Genomic DNA, 18,758 nt, shown 5'->3' on the forward strand with positions numbered 1-18,758 from the left:
CGAGGAGGTCCAGATGTCGCAACCGAGGAAATGTCTGTCTGGGTCTCGGGAACCCCGAGGTCGAGAGCCACGCCCCCTGCCTCCCTCGGGCCCTCCGGGTGCGGGAAATCGCCCGGGACTTCACGGCCGGGAAGAGCTCCTTCCACACAGGTCCTCGCTTCCCAACTTTACTCTGGGGGGGGGGGCTGGCCCCACCAGGTGACGTGTCTGAGGTCGCTGGGACGCCGAGAAATTCTCGCTGTGGGTTGACTAAGAACTAGGACTAAGCATCACTGGTCTGACTCCTGTGGCGGCGCTCTGGAGCCTTCAGGGCTAGGAGGCCCGAGAACAGGCTCGGAAGGAGCCAGATGGGTCGACATATGCTTATAATCCCAGCGCTGGGGAAGGCGAGGCAGGAGGGAGTTCCAGTTCGAGGCCAGCCTGGGCTACACAGACCCTGTCTCAAACAGCCCAAGTCAAAAGCAAAAGCTCCCAGGTGTGTTAGGGTGCTCAGAGATGAGACGTGAGGTTTACTTATGCAGTGCACACGGTCTGCTCCCTCCTGTTCTGCGCTCCAGCATGACTGGTTAGCTCCCCGTGTTGACATCTGACCTGCCTGCGGTGCCTCCGTCTGCTGCCCCCCCCTCGCCGTGGCCTCTGACCTTTGTAAAGCTCTTTCCCTCACAGGAAATCAGATTCACCGATGACTTCCCTACAAGAATCAGGGTGACGCTGGAGAGGTGGGGTGTGCTGAGAACGTGGAAACTGACTTGCTTGGAGCCTTGGTGCTGTCCTCCACGGGAATGGGGTCACACACACCAGCCAGACCTCCGTTGAGGCCCGGGTACCTGTCCCTTGGCTGCTACACACGGGCCAGCAGCGGCTCTCTCCCTAGACCTGGCCAGCAAATACTCAATGAGAGCATAGGCTGCAGTCCAGCCATTGATCGGACGTGCGCGCGGGTGCAGTTGCCTGGCTGGGAACCCGGACACCTATGAATGAAGTCAGGAAGGGTGGGAGGGGGTGGGGAGAACTTGTGTCCCTGGTGGTCTGGCTGTGGAACCCCGTCCGGGGAGAGGGGGTGCTGGAGCACGAAGGAGGACTCACCTGGTTCTAAGTCGTGGCTGGAGAGGATTCTGGGAAACAAGACGGCGGTTCTGATGCCCCAGAGGAGGAAGTGAGGAGTGAGTAGGACCCACATGAGGAACCGGCAGGAGACATGGGGGGGGGGGCTTAGCAGTGATTAGCTGAGAGCAGCTGGCCCGGGGATTGGAGTGAGGGTCAGGGGGGACAGGTGCATCCTGGCTCCCCGAGGGCTTTGAGGATCAGATGGGACAGATGAAAAGGGGTGCTGGTGGGGGCCCGAAGGAGGGGCCTCCTGGATGCAGAGGCGCGGAGAGCTCAGGGGCACGGCTTTGTGAGCGGGACTGCGGTGAGGGCTGGCTCTCGGAGCCCTTGGAGGGCGATGGCTTTGGGGCACTTGGCAAGCAGGGGCCCAAGAGGAAGAGGCTTCAAACATGGCTCCGGGGCACACAGAAATAGAAGCAGGAACTCTCCAGGGGCTGACAGGGAGGTGACATGAGCCCACTGGGACATGTCAGGCCCTCGGCATGGGTGGTCTCACTGAGTACTCCGTGACGTGTGGTTTTATGAGACACTGTTGCTGTTGCAGCTCAGCTTGACCATGGAGTAATAAGGTTTCTCTGACTCCAGCATCCTGTCTGCTGGGAATATGTATGTGTGTATGTATGTTTGTATGTATGTATGTATGTGTGCATGTATGTATATATGTATGTGTATGTACGTGTATGCATGCGTGTATCAGGCATCATTTGTCTTTTGGGGTGGGGATTGAACTCAGGGCCTTGTGCATGCTACCTAACACTCTACCACTGAGCCACACCCCCAGCCCCTCCCTGGGGGATTCTAGGCAGGGGCTCTACCACTGAGCCACACCCCCAGCCCCTCACTGGGGATTCTAGGCAGGGGCTCTACCACTGAGCTACACCCCCAGCCCCTCCCTGGGGGATTCTAGGCAGGGGCTCTACCACTGAGCCACACCCCCAGCCCCTCACTGGGGATTCTAGGCAGGTGCTCTACCACTGAGCCACACCCCAGCCCCTCCCTGGGGGATTCTAGGCAGGGGCTCTACCACTGAGCCACACCCCAGCCCCTCCCTGGGGAATTCTAGGCAGGTGCTCTACCATTGAGCCACACCCCAGCCCCTCACTGGGGGATTCTAGGCAGGGGCTCTATCACTGAGCCACACCCCAGCCCCTCCCTGGGGGATTCTAGGCAGGGGCTCTACCACTGAGCCACACCCCCAGCCCCTCACTGGGGATTCTAGGCAGACTGTAACACTGCGTTAGAACCAACAGGTTGTTTGGGAATAAAAGAATAGATGTCTAGTTTGGGTAGGGCTATATATTCAACAGACTCAGACACTCTGGTCTGGGCTCCAACAAAACTCTGGGCACATTCATAGCATTCTTGGGGACAGGAAGAATGGGAGAGATCCTGGCTCACGCCAGGTAAGCTCCAGGGGATGGGGCTGCCGGCACCCACCAGCTTCTCGACACCCAGTGTCTAGCCAAGGAGTCACAGAATACAAGGCCCCACCCACTGTGGCTGCGATGAGTCTTTATTTCAAACATGCAAAGCTGAAGAAAAAGATCAAACCCAGCTGAGGAAGATGGCCTGGGGCCCTGCTATCATGGCCCAGGACTAACTTTGCTGGGGCCCCTTAGACTGTGGTCTCAAGTGCCTGAGGCACAGGGGCCCCGTTGGAGAGACTTCCTCTTCTAGAAACCAGAGTAATTGGCTAAAGAAGCAAGCAGAACTCAAATCATGGGTTGGTGCAGGGAAGGGGTAGTGGAAACCATCCTGCCCTCTGTGGGGCTCCCTGTCTTGGGGTTGGCAGTGAGGCTGTGCCAACCCTGTGCCCATCTGGAGAGGGAACAGGGCAGGTGAAAGGCCTGCGGGTCTACAGGAGTTTCCCACCTGTGGGTGTGGGTGTGGGTGTGGTCCTATGGGAGCCTATAGGATGCCAGAATGGGTGGTGACAGTCTATAACACAGTCAGGAAGCTCTGCCACCAGGGCTAGAGGTTCTGATGTGGGTGGAGCCTCGGTCTGGTGGCTAGACTGAGGGCAGAGCCTAGCTGGGTGCCGGTGGTTGTCTGGACCTGGGGCTCCAATGGGGCTGTGATACCCTTTGAAGGGGCGCCGGGGGGGGCATCTGGCAGCGGTTGGCTGAGGACAGAGACAGTTTCGGGGGCATTTGGGAGGGGAGGCTATGTCATTAGAAGCAGCTGATCAGGCAGGGGTGGGGGATGCAGCCCACGCTTCTGGGGTGAGCCTGGGTGTCACTGCCATAGGTCGCCGGCTGCTGCCCCGTTGTCACTCTCGTGGAATTTGTGCAGGTGATCGGCAAACCTGAGGGGACAGGAACCAAGCTGAGAATGGGGTACGGAAGATGGGTGAGCACAGGGCTAGGGACGCTGGGGGGAGCTGTGCTGGCGGGGTAGCAAATCATGGAGCTTGGAGCTAGCGAGGGGGCTATGGGGAGGACCAGGGGACATCCTTACTTCTTGGCGCAGGTGGCAGCACAGTCTCTCTCCACGCTTTCACTCCACGCCAGCTTGTACAGCACCTGGTCAGGTAGAAGCACCATGAGCTATCTGCCCTGCCTCTCGACATTCCCATCGATGCCTACAGCTGTTAGGTCTGGTGTGCCGGGCAGAAAGGTTCCCATGGCCCAGGTCCTCTGGTGGTGGCCTTGGAGGTACTCCTGAGCCAACGTATTTTATACATGTTTAGAGAGAAGCAGGCAGACTTATTCGAGTTATTGTCCTACCACTGAGGGCAAATTCAGTAAGAGCACCAGACTTGGAACCCAGGCTAGCCCTGGGGCTATCTTCTACTATGCATAGTAGGGGGCTGTGGTTCCTGATGCTGGAGCCTTCAATACATGCAGTCCACACCTATTCTCCCTCTGTCTGGTGGATGGAGGCATCACTCAGCCCACTGACTATAAACTGTCTCTGTACCTGGGCAGACAGCGGCACATGGGCCTCCCCCTCTGTGCAGCCAGTGTCTGTCTCCTGGGAGTCTAGTTAGGCCTGCTCTTTCCCTGCCTTAACCTCCCACCAATGCTGGGAATAGAGCCCAGGGCCTCTCACATGCTAAGCAGGTACTCTATCTCTGAGCTATGCCTCCAGCCACTCACTGGGGGATTCTAGGCAGGGGCTCTACCAAAGAGCCACACCCCAGCCCCTCACTGGGGGATTCTAGGCAGGAGTCCTACTGCTAAACTATACACCAGTCCTCTTTTTACTTTTTGAGAGATGGTCCCATTAAGTTGTCCAGACTGTCCTTGAACATGCTATGTAGCCTAGGTGGGGCTTGAACTTATGATCTTCCTGCTGCAGCCTCCCGAGTAGCTGGGATGACAGGCCTTCATCTGCGTGTCTAGGACTGGGTCCCTGACCTCCTCTCCAAAGTGGCTCAGCTGTGCTGCAGCCAAGGGGCCTGATGTTGGGGTGTTCCTTACTTCTAAAATGAGTTGAAGTCCTTGGAGTTGGGGAGGGGACAGGAGTGACAGACCAGAGCTGAGGGTGTGGCACTGGGGAGGCTCTGGATGTCCTCCATACAGTATCAGCATCCTGCTGGCCAGGACAGTTTGGAGACACCCCTGGCCAACGTGTGTGTGCTCACCAGAAAGACCAGGCAGTGCAGGAACAAGGTGTAGAAGAAGCCGATGGTGCGAGCCATCTTGTTGGAAAGAATCAGACGCCCCTGCAGGCAAACAAGGGGGTAGGTGGGGCGGAGTCGCTCTGTGCTCCTTCCCTCAGAATTTGCAGGCCGGGGAAGGGATGGTGGTGGTGGGGGGTAACAGGGACCCTCTTGCCTCCTGTGACAAATGGGGTACTTAGGCTACAGTGGTAATTTCTTTGTGTGTGTGTGTGTGTGTGTTTGCGTGCACACACCTGTGGAAGCCAGAAATAGACTTGGCCTTAATCACAGAGACCACCTGCGTCTGCCTCCCAAGGGCTGCCACTATGCCTGGATCAACTGTTTTTTTAATTCAGGGTCTCTCCGAGAACCTGGAGCACAGATTTGGCTAGGTTGGCCAGCCAGTAAGCCCCGCATTTCCACCACAACCCGAGTACTGGGGTTCAGATGCTCGCCACGGCACCAGATACTTTCACTTGGGGACTGTGACTCAAATCCAGGTCCTGTCTGCTCAGTAAACACATTATCTGCAGAGCCACTGACACCCAGCCCTGGATACAGAGTTTCGGGTGAATGGTGCCTCTTGCAGACCCACCCCAGGAACCTGCGGAGCTGTCCCAGAGGTCATGGCCTAGAGGCGGCTCACATAAGAGGGTCTGTGTGATGCGGGGGCTTCTTCAGAAGGGACCAAAGGCCGAGGACACAGCTATATCACAGGTGAACACAGGGGTGTGGACTCACCATGCCAAGCGTGGCCTTGTCCCAGGGGCTCAGGCCCAGGTACTTCCTCTGCCGCTCCTGAAGACAGAGACAGAGAGACGGGTGCCTGTTTGTGCAACACTGCCTGAATATTACTTTACAACCCCAGGAGCTGCTGGGGATTCCCTGGGTGTCTACTCTGGTGTCACACTCAACTTGACAGCCTAGGACCCAGTCTAGCAGCTCCTACCTACAGGGAGGTTCTTCTGGGCACGGGGGGAGGGAGCCTGGGGTGGCTCCTGTCACCTGCCTCAGGGAGTTGTGACCCTTTGCTGCTCTGCTTGTCGCTGGGTCAGCATGTTCACCTGTGGTTCTCAACTTTGTGGGTCACACTCTTCTGGGGTGGAATGACCCTTTCCCAGAGGATGTCTAAGACCATCCTGCGTATTAGACATTTACATTTGTGATTTGTAACAGTAGCAAAATGACAGTTATGAAGTGGCAAGGAGAATAATTTTGTGGTCGAGGGCCAGCACAGCATGAGGAACCGTATCAAAGGGTCGCAGCGTTAGGAAGGTTGAGAACCTCTGCTATTCACTGACACACACTTTAGATGACCGCCTGGGCCTTGCATGGAGGTTCCGCCTGGAATGGGCAGAGGCGGCTCAGGAGGTCCGGGCTGGGGGAGGGGTGGCGTGCTGGAGTAGATGGCGCATGGAGCAGAGGGTGCTGTCTGCGGATGGGACCCAGGGCCTGGCCCCAGCAGACGAGGGCTCTGCAGCTGAGCCACGTGACGCCTGCAGACCTCACTGGAGGACTCTACCCCTGAGCTACATCCCCAGCCCCAGAGTCCCTACTCACGAACCCTTTTGCTGAAGGAGGAGAATGGGTCCAGGCGTTCTTCATACTGGGAGGAGTACCGCAGCTCAGTGTCGTCACTGCCACTGCCCTGCACGGGGGAGGGGCGACAAACCCAGTCACCCACCCCGTTTGGGAATCTGGGCTCCAGGAAAGGGAGGGTTAGGGATGGGAGACCGTGCCCGCGTGCCAGTGCTAATGTGGCCAGCGGCTTGCATGTTATGGCGTGGCTGGGGGTCTTGAGTTCTCTCCCGTCACTTCCCAGCCCCAAGCCTGGGGTCACAGAACTTATGGGGAGTTCCCAGTGCGCGCGTGCGTGTGAGTGAGTGTGCGTGTGTGCGTGCGTGTCTGTGTTTTGAAGAACCTTGAACTTCTGGCCTCAAGTGATCCTCCTGTCTCAGCCTCCCAACAGGTGCGTGCCACTGAGCTGGATGAGTGGCACCGGGCTTACGGGAGGTTACCGGGAGCCAAAGGAGCAGCCAGTGCCCTGGAGAAGAGGCACGCACATTGATTTGCAGAGCCTGGGTGCCCCCTAGTGGCTTAGAGAGGGTTCTTGCTTTGATTGGGTGGGAATGGTGCTGTTGGGAGTCTTAGGACCAGGGATGTCTCAGCTTCTTCCCTCCCTCCCTCCCTCTATTTTTTTTTTTAATTTCACGTCTCTGTATGTGCACACATGGAGGCCCTGAGGTCAGGTGAGAGGCAGGATCTCTCACTTGAAGTACAGCTTGTCGATATGGCTGGTCTAGCCTGAGCTTGCCTCTCTGCCTGCTGGATTCTGGAATTACAGGTAGGCTGCCACACCTGTGGTCCTCCTTACATGGGAGTTGGGGATCTGAGCTCTAGTCCACAGTGCAAACACACTGAACATCTCTGTCCTTCCTGAGCTACTGAAAGGGTTTCTGCACACATGGCGAACCCTGCCAGGGAGGCCTGGGGGCTGGGAAGCCACTACAACAAACAGATTTCTAGTCTTTTCTGTTGGTTGTCTTTGGGGTGCACACTATGGGTGATCTACTTACTTTTTGTTTTTCTAAACTTTACTTTTTATGTATATGAGTGGCTTGCTTACATGTATGTGTGCTTACCACATGTGTGCAGTGTCCACAGAGGTCAGAAAAGGGTGTCTCCCCTTCTAGACAGTCTCACTAGGTAGTCTAGTCCTCAAACTGGTGGGCCCCTTGCATCAGCCTTCCACCATTGCCAGGCACTACTATGCTTGGTCCAAAAAAAAAATGTGAGCCAGGTGTGGTGGTGCACGCCTTTAATCCCAGCAATTAGGAGGCGGAGGCAGGTGGATCTCTGAGTTTGAGGCCAATGTGGTCTACAAAGTGAATTCCAGGACAACCAGGGCTACACAGAGAAATCCTGTCTCAATTCTTACCCCCCAAAAAGTTGTGAGGGAGCTGGAGAGGTGGCTCAGTGGTTAAGAGAACCAGCTACTCTTCCAGAGGACCTGAGTTCAATTCCCAACACCTCCACAGAGGCTCACAAACGTCTGTAACTCCAGTTCCAGGGGATCCAATGCCCTCTTCTGGTTTCCTTGGGCACCAGATGCACACGTAATATACAGACATACATGGAAGCAAGACACCCATAAACATAAAATACAAAAAAAAAAAAAAAAAACCCTTAAGCCAGGCATGGTGACACATGCATGTGATCCCAGCACTTGGCAGGTGGAGGCGGGAGGCTTGAAGTTCAGGGCCAGCTTCAGTTACATAGTAACTGTGAGGCCAGCCTGAGACGCATGTAACCCTGTCTCAGAAACAGTGTCCCCTCACACCCCCAGCCCCAGGGCCTGTCTTACATGCTTAGCGCACAGGTGGGCTGGCAGCCATCCCCGTATCACAGAGGGGCGGCTGGAGCCAGTGGGGCCTTGGTGAGGACCTTGGACTTGTGCCCTGACTTGGGCGGTAGCTTGCCACCTCCTGGCTGCTTCTGAATGAACCTCTATAGGGTTTCTCTCCGGTGGCTTGTTCCACACACAGAGTGGCTCTCTGACAGGTGTGTGTGGCGGGGTGGGGGTGGAGTGGGAGGGGGAGGGCAGGGGGTGTGCTGACCATCCAGTGGACCACCATCCAACCCTCCCCAATCCCACCTCAAGTGCTCCAACAGCCCCACCCCCCCTCCTGGCCTCTCTGGGGCTATCAGGGGCTTACCCGGCCAGGGTAACTCTGCAAGAACTTGATCTTCTCGAAAAGTTTGATGTTGTCAGCGCGTAGACTGTCCAGCTCGCTCTGCAGGGCCTGGATGGTGTGCTGGGCCATGCGACTCTCCTGTGAATGGGGCCAGGGCAGGGTGGGCGAGGGAGAGAGATGAGGTCTCCATCTGTCTGGGGTCCCCTCTGAGCCACGGCCTTGGTGTACATGTATTTGTGGTATAGCATGTACGTGTGTGTGTGTCTGTGTACAAGTGTGTGTGTGTGAGTGTGTGTGTGAGTGTGTGTGTGTGTGTGTCTGTGCATGCATGCCTGTGGAGGCCAGAGTGGGCTCTGGGGATTGAACTCAGGTCCTCACGTTTGCACACTGAGCATGTGACCCATTGAGCATCTCCCCAGCTGCCCATGATCTTGAGGTGACTCTGCTCACAGACCCTGTCCCCACCCCGCCCACCCCCCTGAGAAAGTCCCTTCACAGAAAGGACAGTTTCTTTGTATTTGATTTTGCTATTTGTTATGGTTTGGATTTTTTTTAAAATAAGAATTTAAAAAGATTTACTTTCATTTTATGTGCATGAGTGTTTTGTTGGCATGTATGCACGTGCTCCCTAAGCCATGTGCATGCCTGGTGCACACGGAGGCCAGAACAGGGCGCCGGATCCCCTGGAGCTAGAGTTACAGATAGTGGTGAGCTGCTATGCTGGTGCTGGGAACCAAACCTGGGTCCTCTGCAGGAACAAAAGTGCTCTTAACCGGAGCTGCCTCTGCAGCCCTGTGGTTGGATCTCACGGCCTTCAAAGATCACGTGCAGAAGGAGGCTCAGTCTCTAGCCTTGGACACTATTCAGAGGTGGAGAACCTTGAGAAGGTGGGGCCTTATGGGAGCAAGCTATGCCATTGGAGGTGTGGCCCTGGAGAGAATACTGAGACTCGGGTCCTTCCTATTTCTTTACTTCCTGGCAGCTATGAAGTAAGTGGCTTGCCTTGGCCATGTACTTCCCCATAATGCCAGGCCACGGGTCCAAGGCAAGAGTGCCAAGCCATCACAGACTGAAAGGTCTGAAACCATGGGCCCCAGCCTGCCGTCCTTAATCCCTACCTCCTTTCTTTTGCTTGCAGTCCTGGGGATAGAACCTAGGGCCTGTTTATTCCAAGCAAGTGTTCTGCTCTTGAGCCACAGCTCACTGGGGGATTCTAGGCAGGGGCTCTACCACTGAGCCACACCCCAGCCCCTCACTGGGGGACTCTAGGCAGGTGCTCTACTGCTGAGTCATACCCCTACCTCTACTACTGACTTATATCTTCAACCCCCCCTTTTTTTTCTTGAAACAGGGTCTTGCTAAATTCCTCAGGCTGGCTCTGAATTTAAGACATCCTCCTGTCCCAGCATCATTAGAAAATGAGATTATAGACCTGTGCCACCAGTCCTGGCATACGGTTAATTTTTATGGGGGTCAGCCCTACTCTTTTCCATCCATTCTGCTTCCCATTCTCCACTGTGCTGTAGCTTTCCCCCTGAGTGACCGTGTGCCCTCCCTCCACTCTGCAGTGCCTCACCCCTGCTCAAGGCCTTTGAGGGTGCTCCAGCCAGGCAGTCTGGTGCCTGCCTCTGTGTCTTATGTCCTAAGTCTCTTTCCTCCAACCCTGGGAAAGCCCCTCATGCTCTTAACTTTGAGCTCCTTCTCTAGGAAGTCTCAACTGCACAGACCGCATCTAAGCTTGCTGCTAAGTACTGGTTGTTTTCCCCAAGCCCATGTCTTCCCACATGTGTGCCCTCAGATCTGAGGCCTCTGAGGGACCGGAAGTAGGATGGGACTCACAGCCTCCAGCTCTTGGTTCCGGGTGCGGAAACGTTCCCTCTGGCTGGAGATGATGGAAAGCAGGGAGTCCACCTGACCTTCTGGAAGGGTCCCACTGGCTGGCACTGAGGGTCCTAGGAGGAATCAGAAAATGGCCCTGCTCACCGTCTGCAGGTCAGAGGGCCAGGTCCCAGTGTTGCCTGCCCAGTGACTCCTGTGCTGGGAAAGGCGAACCTGGCACCCCTCAGACAAGGTGAGGTGGGGTGCTCCAGCTTTGGAACTGACCCCAGATCTTTGTGGCGCCCTCCTACAACAGGCTGCAAATGCAACCCTGGAGATGGTGACAGCGCTGGGGGTGTCACTAAAGTATGGGACTGTTGAGGAACTGGGGGACAGGGGCAGCCACACCACTGGTTGGCCAGGAAGCCGTGGGTTCCGGCCTGGACGCTGCAGAAGGCGGCTTCCCCGTGTGGCTGGAAACTTTCCCGCTGTATCTCTTCTCTGAGGCCACTGGCAAGCCATGGAGATGGTGGAGACTGTTGGGATGGCCCCCTTCTTTTTTTGAGGGGAAACATACACTTTGGGGATCTGAGTTCTCAACATGCTCCAAGTGCTATCCCTGGCTCCTAACTCCTTGGGTGGGTGTTAGTCCTTCCTCACCATAGAACAGGGCTGTGGCCTCCTTGATGGGTTCTGGAATCTTCTCTAGGCCTTGCTCAGAAGCTCCCTGTAGGACAAAAAGGGAAAGATGAGATTTACTGGCCATATTGTGGGATTTTCAAGGACGGGCAAACCAATTATGGGGCTTGGAGCATGCGAGTCAGGCTGCCTGGCTGCAGGGAGGCCTGCTTCAGACACTGGGTGTGGGTCAGGACCCAGCCGCCCCGGCAGCCAGAGTCCAGCAGCCTAGCTCCCACCTGGCCACAGACTGTGCCCTGGTGTGTACCAGGGGCCTGCGGACCCTGGCCTGCAGCCTACTATTGTGACCTGGGGTCTCCCAGCTTTTCTCTCTAGCATGGCTTTTCATCCCTGAAATGACAGGGCCAGCAAGGAGACTCAGCCAGGCCAGCTAGTCTCTGGTCTGAGTTCAGTCTCCAGAGTTACATTGTGGAAAGACACAGTCTGCAAGTTGTCTTCTGGTCTCTACAGACACCCTGTGACAGGCTCTCTCTCTCTCTCTCTCTCTCTCTCTCCTTCCCTCCCTCCCTCCCTCCCTCTCTCTTACACACACACATGAATGAATAATAAATAAATACATTTAATAAAAATTAAGCTGGGCAGTGGTGGTGCATGCCTTTAATCCCAGCACTCGGGAGGCAGAGGCAGGCAGATCTCTGTGAGTTCGAGGCCGGGCTGGACCGACAGCCTCCAAAACAATACAGAGAAACCCTGACTCGTAAAGCCAAAAAAATATAAATAAATAAAAATTAAAATGGGGGGGGCTGAAGAGATGGTTCAGAAGTTAGGGGCATTGGCTCCTCTTCCAGAGGACCCAGATTAGACTCTCAGCACCCACAAGGCAGCTCACAACTGTCTGAACTCTAGTTCCAGGGGAATCTATCGCCCTCCTCTGGACACAGCAGGTACTGCATGCACATGCGGCACAGACATCCGAACAGGCAGAACACCCATGCACATAAAATAAAAATAAATCTCAAAAACTTAAAGTGACAGGCGGCCGCTTTGGGTGTCAGTGTCCGCCAAGACCTGGAGCCATCAGCTGTGCAGTGGTCCACGTGACCTTGCTTTGCCTTTGACTGGAGCTCTTGGTGCCTGGACACAAGCCAGCCCCAGGCCTGGGGTGGGAATGAGGGTGTCTGTGGGGCAGTGAAACCCCATGGGAGGCCTGAGAGGCGGCTGCTGACGTGGGAAGCCAGTGAGCAGGGCAGACAGAGGCTCACCTCGGCGTCAGGTCGGTGGATGGACTGGATGGTGCTGAGGTCCTGCTCCAGGCGGGCGATCAGCTCCTTCTGCTCAGCGGCCTTGGCCGTGGCCTCGGTAAGGCGGATCTGTAGCTCCGCACAGCGCCCTGTGGTGAAGGGAAGATGCGGCCATCAGAGAAGTCAGGGATCCTTGGTGCCTTCCAGACAACCCTCAGACGGACAGCGCGAATGCCTGAGGGCTCCAGGTGCCTTCTCCACACCTGCACCGACCCACAGGCAGAGCCCAGGGACGCTTGAGGTGGGAGGGAGTAAGTGGGGTACGCAGGGAGCGGCCCCATTCAGGCACTGACCAAAGGCGTGGTGTAGTTTCCACGGCATTAGGCTTCAGAGGTAAAGGTGGAGACAGACATAGTGGGGTGACCACTCAGTGTCCCCTGACCTGTAACCCCATTCTTTTCCTATCCAAGAGCTAGGGGTTTCAGCAAGAAGGCAAACCCAGTGATTTTTAACCCCACCCCTGGGCCTTTCGAGGCTAAAAATAGAACCCAAGGCCTTGAACATTTAAATATGATAGAAAAGCTCTCTGCTTCTGAGTCATGCCTTCAATGCCTCATGGGGGATTCTAGGCAGGGGCTCCACCACTGAGCCACACCCCCAGCCCCTCACTGGGGGATTCTAGGCAGGGGCTCTATCACTGAACCACATCCCAGCCCCTCACCGGGGGATTCTAGGCAGGTGCTCTACCCCTGAGCCACACCCCAGCCCCTCACTGAGGAATTCTAGACAGGGGCTCTGTCACTGAGTGTTCCCTGTACCTCAATTTTTGGTAGAGGAATCACCCTTTCTGTCATTCATTTGCAAAGCCTGTTACAGTAGGGGGCAGAGGGATGGCCCAGCCTTTAAGAGTTCTTGCAGATGGCTTAGGTTCTGTTCCCACCATCTACACGATGGCATCTGTAACTCCAGTTCCAGGGAATCCAACACCCTCATCTGACCTTCACAGCCACTAGCCACACACGTGGTCCACATATGCACAAGCAGGTAAAAGTTTAAACACATGGGAGGAAGGAGGAAGGAGGGAGGAGGAAGGAAGAAGGAAGGAGGAAGGAGGGAGGAGGAAGGAAGGAAGGAAAGAGGAAGGAAGGAAGCTGTGATAATAAACTTCACTTAAAGTCCTTTCCGTGGCCACTAGGGGACACTGTGGCCTCAGAAGTCCAGAGGCTCCCATGAGCCCTGACAGGAAAATGGCTCAAGTACTGGCCGGTCTCAGTGCCTGTTAATTGACAGTCGGGCAAGCCGTGTCTGAGCAGGAGAGCCGGGCTCTGAGCCGTGGGCTGGGGGAGCGTCCTCTGCACTTCAATGTTCTGAGCAGCCGGGGAGACACGGCACAGGACACTCTTGGCCTGTCCCCGCAGCACTCCATGCTGCTCAGTCTGTCCCCACACACTCGTCTCTGCTCAGACTGCCGATGGCTGCCATTCATTTGAACCACACGGGTAGGTGGTCTCAATGGAAATAAGATGATAAGACAGAGGGTAGACCCCAGGGCAAGACCAGGCCTTGGAGGGACAGCTGTGGATGGCTAAGCCCTGGCGACGCCCATGGGGGAGAGGGTGCAATGTCCTGGCCTGCTGACCCTGGGTCTACAGAACTTATTCCTCGCCGCACAATGCAAACTCGGGAGAGTGAGTAGACAGGAGCATTGAGACAGAGGAAAGAGACCCCAGGGAGCTGCCAGGGCTCTGGGTATCATTTACAGAGGCAAAAGGCAGTCGGGTGCCAGGAAAAGGATTGGTCCAACTCTGAACAGCTGCAAACTGGACCCTGCCCACGAGTGGTGCCATATCAAAAGACCCATGCCATGGGCTGGAGGGGCAGGGCTGAGGGGAACCTGTGGCCAAGCAACTGCCTCCATCCCTAGAACCTGAATCCCTAGAAGTGTGCAGATCTTCACAGGGACTCACCAGAGAGCCAGAGAACCCTGCTGTGCCATTGCTTGGGGCTTGGACCAGGTACCCTGGCCCTCTTGTGCTATCTGTCCTCGGTGTGCGGCCCTTTCATCGTGGGAGCAACCTGAGGCTCCCAGAGCTGCCCATGGACGCAGAGAAGGTGTGGGGTGAGCAGCGGCTTACTGGGAGTGGCAAGAAGCTCGTCCTTGCCTGTGCACACCAGCACCAGTGTCACTGTGGGCATATGTGACATGCTCTGAGTGCAGATCCTCAGGCCAGGTCTGCTGGAGGCACAGTCAGATCATCCGTGGACAGGGTTCAAATGGCTGGAGACCCTGTCACCGCGGCAGTAAATGCTCTCAGACACTGCAGCAGCAGGGAGGGGATCTGGGCTGGGGCTGAGGGTCTGTGGAGGCTGCCTCTGAAGACATGGCTTTGGGGATGCCGAGTGGCCCCTGGGAATGTGCTGTTGACCCTGGGCACAGAGGAGAGGCTGGCAGAAGCTTGGCAGGGAGGCCTTGGGGTGAGACGGGTCTGGGACACTGTGCTGGAACCTATAACTTCACACTGGATGAGAAGCCTGAAGTCTGTCACGGTTAATAGCAATTGTCAACTAGATCTGGAAGCATCTAGCAAACCTCTGGGTGTGTCTGAGTGAGTTTCTAGACTGCTGACCGAAGAAAGGGAAGATTCACTCTGAACGCGAGCAGTGCCATCCCGTGGCCTGGTGTCTGGGACTGCATAAAAAGGGGAAAGTGAGCTGAGCACCAGCATCCATCTCTCTCTGCTTCCTGACTGTGGTTGCCACGCAACCAGCCACCCCATGCTCCTACTGCCACGCATTCTCTGCTACGAAGGACTGAGCTCTCAGAGTCTGCGCTCAAATGAAGCCTTCCTCCCTTAAGTTCTTTTTGTCTGGCATTTTGTTGTAGCAACGAGAGAAGTAACTGATATGATACCCTGCTGGAGGGGCCTCAGTTACAGATCTCATGTACAGAGAATGCTGGCCATGGCTGCCTTGTTGGTTGGAGGTAGGGACACGCATACCAACATGTTTTGGTCAAGTTTCTAGAGGGCCATGTGGTAAGAAGGGAAAGCCCTGAGCTGGAATGTTCCAGAACTGAGCCTGAATTCTAGGCCTGCTTTTTAGGGAGTTCATGGTGTTGGGCAAGCTATCTGACGGGGGGCTCAGGAAGACTTTGGGATGGCAGTAGGAGGGGGAGGTGTAAGTTAAGGACCCTGTTGGAACCAGGAGAGGAGGTATGAGCCGGGATATGGAACCATCAATGGGGGAGGGGTGGGCAGCAGCCTGGTGTGGCTATTTATTTACTTGTTATATATACAGTGTTCTGCCTGCATGTTGTGAGCCACCATGTGGTTGCTGGGAATTGAACTCAGGACCTCTGGAAGAACCTGGAGTGCGCTTAACCCCTGAGCCATCTCTCCAGCTCCTGATGTAGCTCTTGAAGTATGGAGATGTAAATGGTTAGGGTACCTGGATCTGAGATTGGACATGGGGGCTGGAGAGACCCCAGTCTAGGAATGGCTGAAGGCAGGGGTCGGGGAAAGGCCAAGGCGCTGGGCAATGAGAGCTGAGGTGTGGACCCTTGGGGGAAGTGACGGAGGGACCAAGAGACAGCGGGACAGCCCACAAGTGAGGAGCGGCATGGTGACGGGAGCTGAAGGCTGAGATCTGCTGGCATGGGCACGTCCCATCTCACACAAGGGAAGCCCAGAGCAGCCAGAATATGGGGGAAAGTCTTGGGCATCTGCAGGGGCAGGGGAGACACGGTGAACGGTGGTGGGGCATCTGTGTGAGGAGGAGGGGATGGGAAGCAAGGCCCACATTGGATGGGGTGTGATGGGGTCGCATGAGTGCCAGAGGGCCTAAGACTTCTTCATCCCCCTACAAAGGTTCGTGGAGCCTCAGTCTCCTGGAAGAATCTGGAAGGGCTTCCTAAGAAGGTGCATTTCACAGAGGTAAAGAAGTAAGAATACCATGGAAGCCAGGATCTGAGGCTAGACTAACTCTTAGACATAGAGAGTTGAGTGTGGAATCTCGCATTTGCAACCCTGGTGTAGTGGGATTGTGGGTTGCAGGCCAGCCCAGGACACAAAGTGAGACTCTGTCTCAAACAACACAAGGCAGGTAAAGAGTAAGGGGGAGCATGGCTCAGTGTTCACCTGGAAGCCTCCTCCCAGCCCCAAGCCACCGAGGAACTGGGGACATATCTCATGGGTACGATTGTTTGCCGGAACACCCCCGTGAGGGGTGTGGGTTCCGGAGGTGTGCCTCAGCTACAGGACACCTGTGCAGAATCCCTCAGTGAGGGCCTGGGCAATCACCTGCGCAGCATGCCCAAGGCTCTGGTGCCACAAAAAATAAAAATGACAAATAGAGTCAAGGCACGAAGAGACTGAGATTGGCCAGGGGAAACTTATCCCGGTAGGAGCCAGAGAGGCCTAGGGTGCTGTAGCCAGCGGCTTTTCTGATGGCAGGGAACCCTGCTGTATTGAATGAGCTTCTTGCGGGCCAGGGAGGGATTGAGGGCTAGTTAGTCAGTGCACACTGTGTCACCTCAGGGTCTACAAGGCCCCACAGACACGAAGAAATGCCTACCGAGTTGTTTTGCCTGCAGATGCCCAGTGCGCCCATGTGGGTGTCCTTAACAAGTTGCCCCTCTGTGTCCCACTGAAGAATGCGCCTGCTCTCTAGCGCCTGACTCCTTAGGACCATCCGTTGGGCTCTGCGGTCCACTATGCCAACCGGATTTGTCCAGGTCACCCACAACCTCCGCGTATTGCTAAGTCCGGAATTTAGCATCAGCAGTGAGCACCAGGCACCAGCCTGCCAGCACCCTTCAGTCGGCTGCTTTACTCCTCTCCGCTAAATTCTGAGTGCTGCTTGGGCCCAGGGTCCCACACACTCCTTTCTTATCAGAGCGGGCCACCTTAGACATTATCTATATGCCCGGGACTCTGCTGTGTCTCCCTTGTCTGTTCGTTTGTCTCTCTGAGACAAGGGTCTCTCTGACCTCAAACTCATAGCAGGCTTCTAGCCTCAACTTCCTCGATACTGGGTTGATAGGTACGCACCACCGCGCCTCTCAAACTAACTGTGTTTGGTATCTAATATTCACAGTGGCTTTAGAGGATCCGAGTTTAAACTTGCTTCTCCTGCCTCCAGTGATCTGCTTTCCCCAGCAGCACCCACTGCTCCCTGGCCCTGAGTGTCCCGGCCAGCTCTTTGTAGATGCTGAGTTAGCCGGCAATGGCCCAGACTAAGCTTTAGTCATTGTTGCTGTCTTCTATTACACCTTAGGTTGGGAATTGAATGCAGGGCCTCACATACTCTAGACAAGAATTCAGCCACTGACACACCCCAGCACCTCACTGGGGGATTCTAGGCAGGTGCTCTACCACTGAGCCACACTCCAGCCCCTCACTGGGGGATTCTAGGCAAGTGCTCTGCTGCTGAGCTACAGCTGCAGTCCCCCCATGTGTGGCACTGCATATTCTTAGAATGTTCTAGCAGGGCCAGATACTGCTCTCTATCACTTTATGGGACCACGGTGAGCAAAAGAGACTAACGTGCTTTGTTCTCCGACCAATACTGGCCAGCCACTGAGATGTCCCATGAGCACAGGCAGCTCTCTGGTTCCAATGTACTGTCCAATCCCACCCTGTGATTCTCTAACTGCACTCTCTCCGGGCATCTTATTTGACTGGCTCTCAGCCTTCCTAATGCTGTGAGCCTTTTTAATACAGTCCATGCGAGGTGACCCCCAATCATAACATTTTTTGTTGCTACTTTGCAACTTTAATATTGCTAGTTATGAATCATGATATAAATATCTGATGTGCAGGAGATCTGAGGTTATGATTCCAAAGGGATGGAGGTCCACAGGTTGAGAGCCTGTATTAAGGTCTCTAACTGATTTATACCTACTTATCCTTAGGGAAGGCACTACAGCCTATTCCTGGAGGTTGGCAATGTGCCTACAGTGTGTGAGTCTCCCAGCTGTAGCCTGAAACCTTTCTATCCGTTTTTGCCTCCCAAGTTGGCAGTTTATAAAACAGCTCTGCAAAACCACATGCAAAGCTGGGTGTCGTGGCACAGGCCAGGAGACAGGAGTCCTGTGAGGTGCAGGCAGGAGGATCAGTAGTTTGGGGCCATCCTCATCTATATAGCAAGTTCCATACTAGCCTGGGCTATATAAGGCTACTGTATGCTAGCCTTAAAGCAAACAAACAAAAGGTAGTACTCAGTTGGTAAAGCACTTGCTGTACTTAGAACCCACATTAAAAAAAAAAAGCCAGGCATGGGGAATGGAGCAATAGCTCAGTGGTTAATACCACCGGTTGCTCTTCCAGAGGACCCAGGTTCAATTCCCAGCACCCACATGGTGACTCCCCACCATCCATAACTCCAGTTCCAATGCCCTCTTTTGGCCTTGCGGACACCTAGCATGCACACAGTGCTCAGGCACATATATGCAGGCAACATGCTTATATATTAAAAAGACACTTATGTAAAAAAGTAAAAAAATAGCAGCTTGTGAGCCAATCCCTGAGGCTCCCTGGCCAGCCAGTTTAGCTTCAGGCCAGTTATAGATTACTTTAAAAGCACTTGGGGAGGCTTTCTAGGTAAAAGAGATTCTGTGTTGTGTGTTGTATAATTCAATTCAGTTAATAGATGCTT

General features: G+C 55.1%; 1 protein-coding gene across 4 annotated transcripts in view; it reads right to left on the minus strand.

Moving 5' to 3' along the window:
- Window positions 1–2,602: 2,602 nt before the first annotated feature.
- Cux1 (cut like homeobox 1) overlaps window positions 2,603–18,758 on the minus strand; it is a 327,582-nt gene continuing 311,426 nt past the window's right edge. For all 4 annotated transcript variants that reach the window (XM_005080392.4, XM_005080393.4, XM_040731284.1 and 1 more), the window contains exons 15-23: window positions 12,126–12,253; window positions 10,885–10,951; window positions 10,246–10,358; window positions 8,428–8,544; window positions 6,276–6,359; window positions 5,453–5,509; window positions 4,694–4,774; window positions 3,565–3,629; window positions 2,603–3,412 (exon numbers count right to left, since the gene is read on the minus strand). In XM_005080392.4, coding sequence (XP_005080449.1) covers window positions 3,343–3,412; window positions 3,565–3,629; window positions 4,694–4,774; window positions 5,453–5,509; window positions 6,276–6,359; window positions 8,428–8,544; window positions 10,246–10,358; window positions 10,885–10,951; window positions 12,126–12,253 — 782 coding nt within the window. In that variant the 3' untranslated portion in view covers window positions 2,603–3,342. The remainder of the gene's footprint in view (window positions 3,413–3,564; window positions 3,630–4,693; window positions 4,775–5,452; window positions 5,510–6,275; window positions 6,360–8,427; window positions 8,545–10,245; window positions 10,359–10,884; window positions 10,952–12,125; window positions 12,254–18,758) is intronic.

Source organism: Mesocricetus auratus, unplaced genomic scaffold (assembly GCF_017639785.1).
Source record: "Mesocricetus auratus isolate SY011 unplaced genomic scaffold, BCM_Maur_2.0 Super-Scaffold_100025, whole genome shotgun sequence".
In the NCBI taxonomy this organism is placed as follows: domain Eukaryota; kingdom Metazoa; phylum Chordata; class Mammalia; order Rodentia; family Cricetidae; genus Mesocricetus; species Mesocricetus auratus.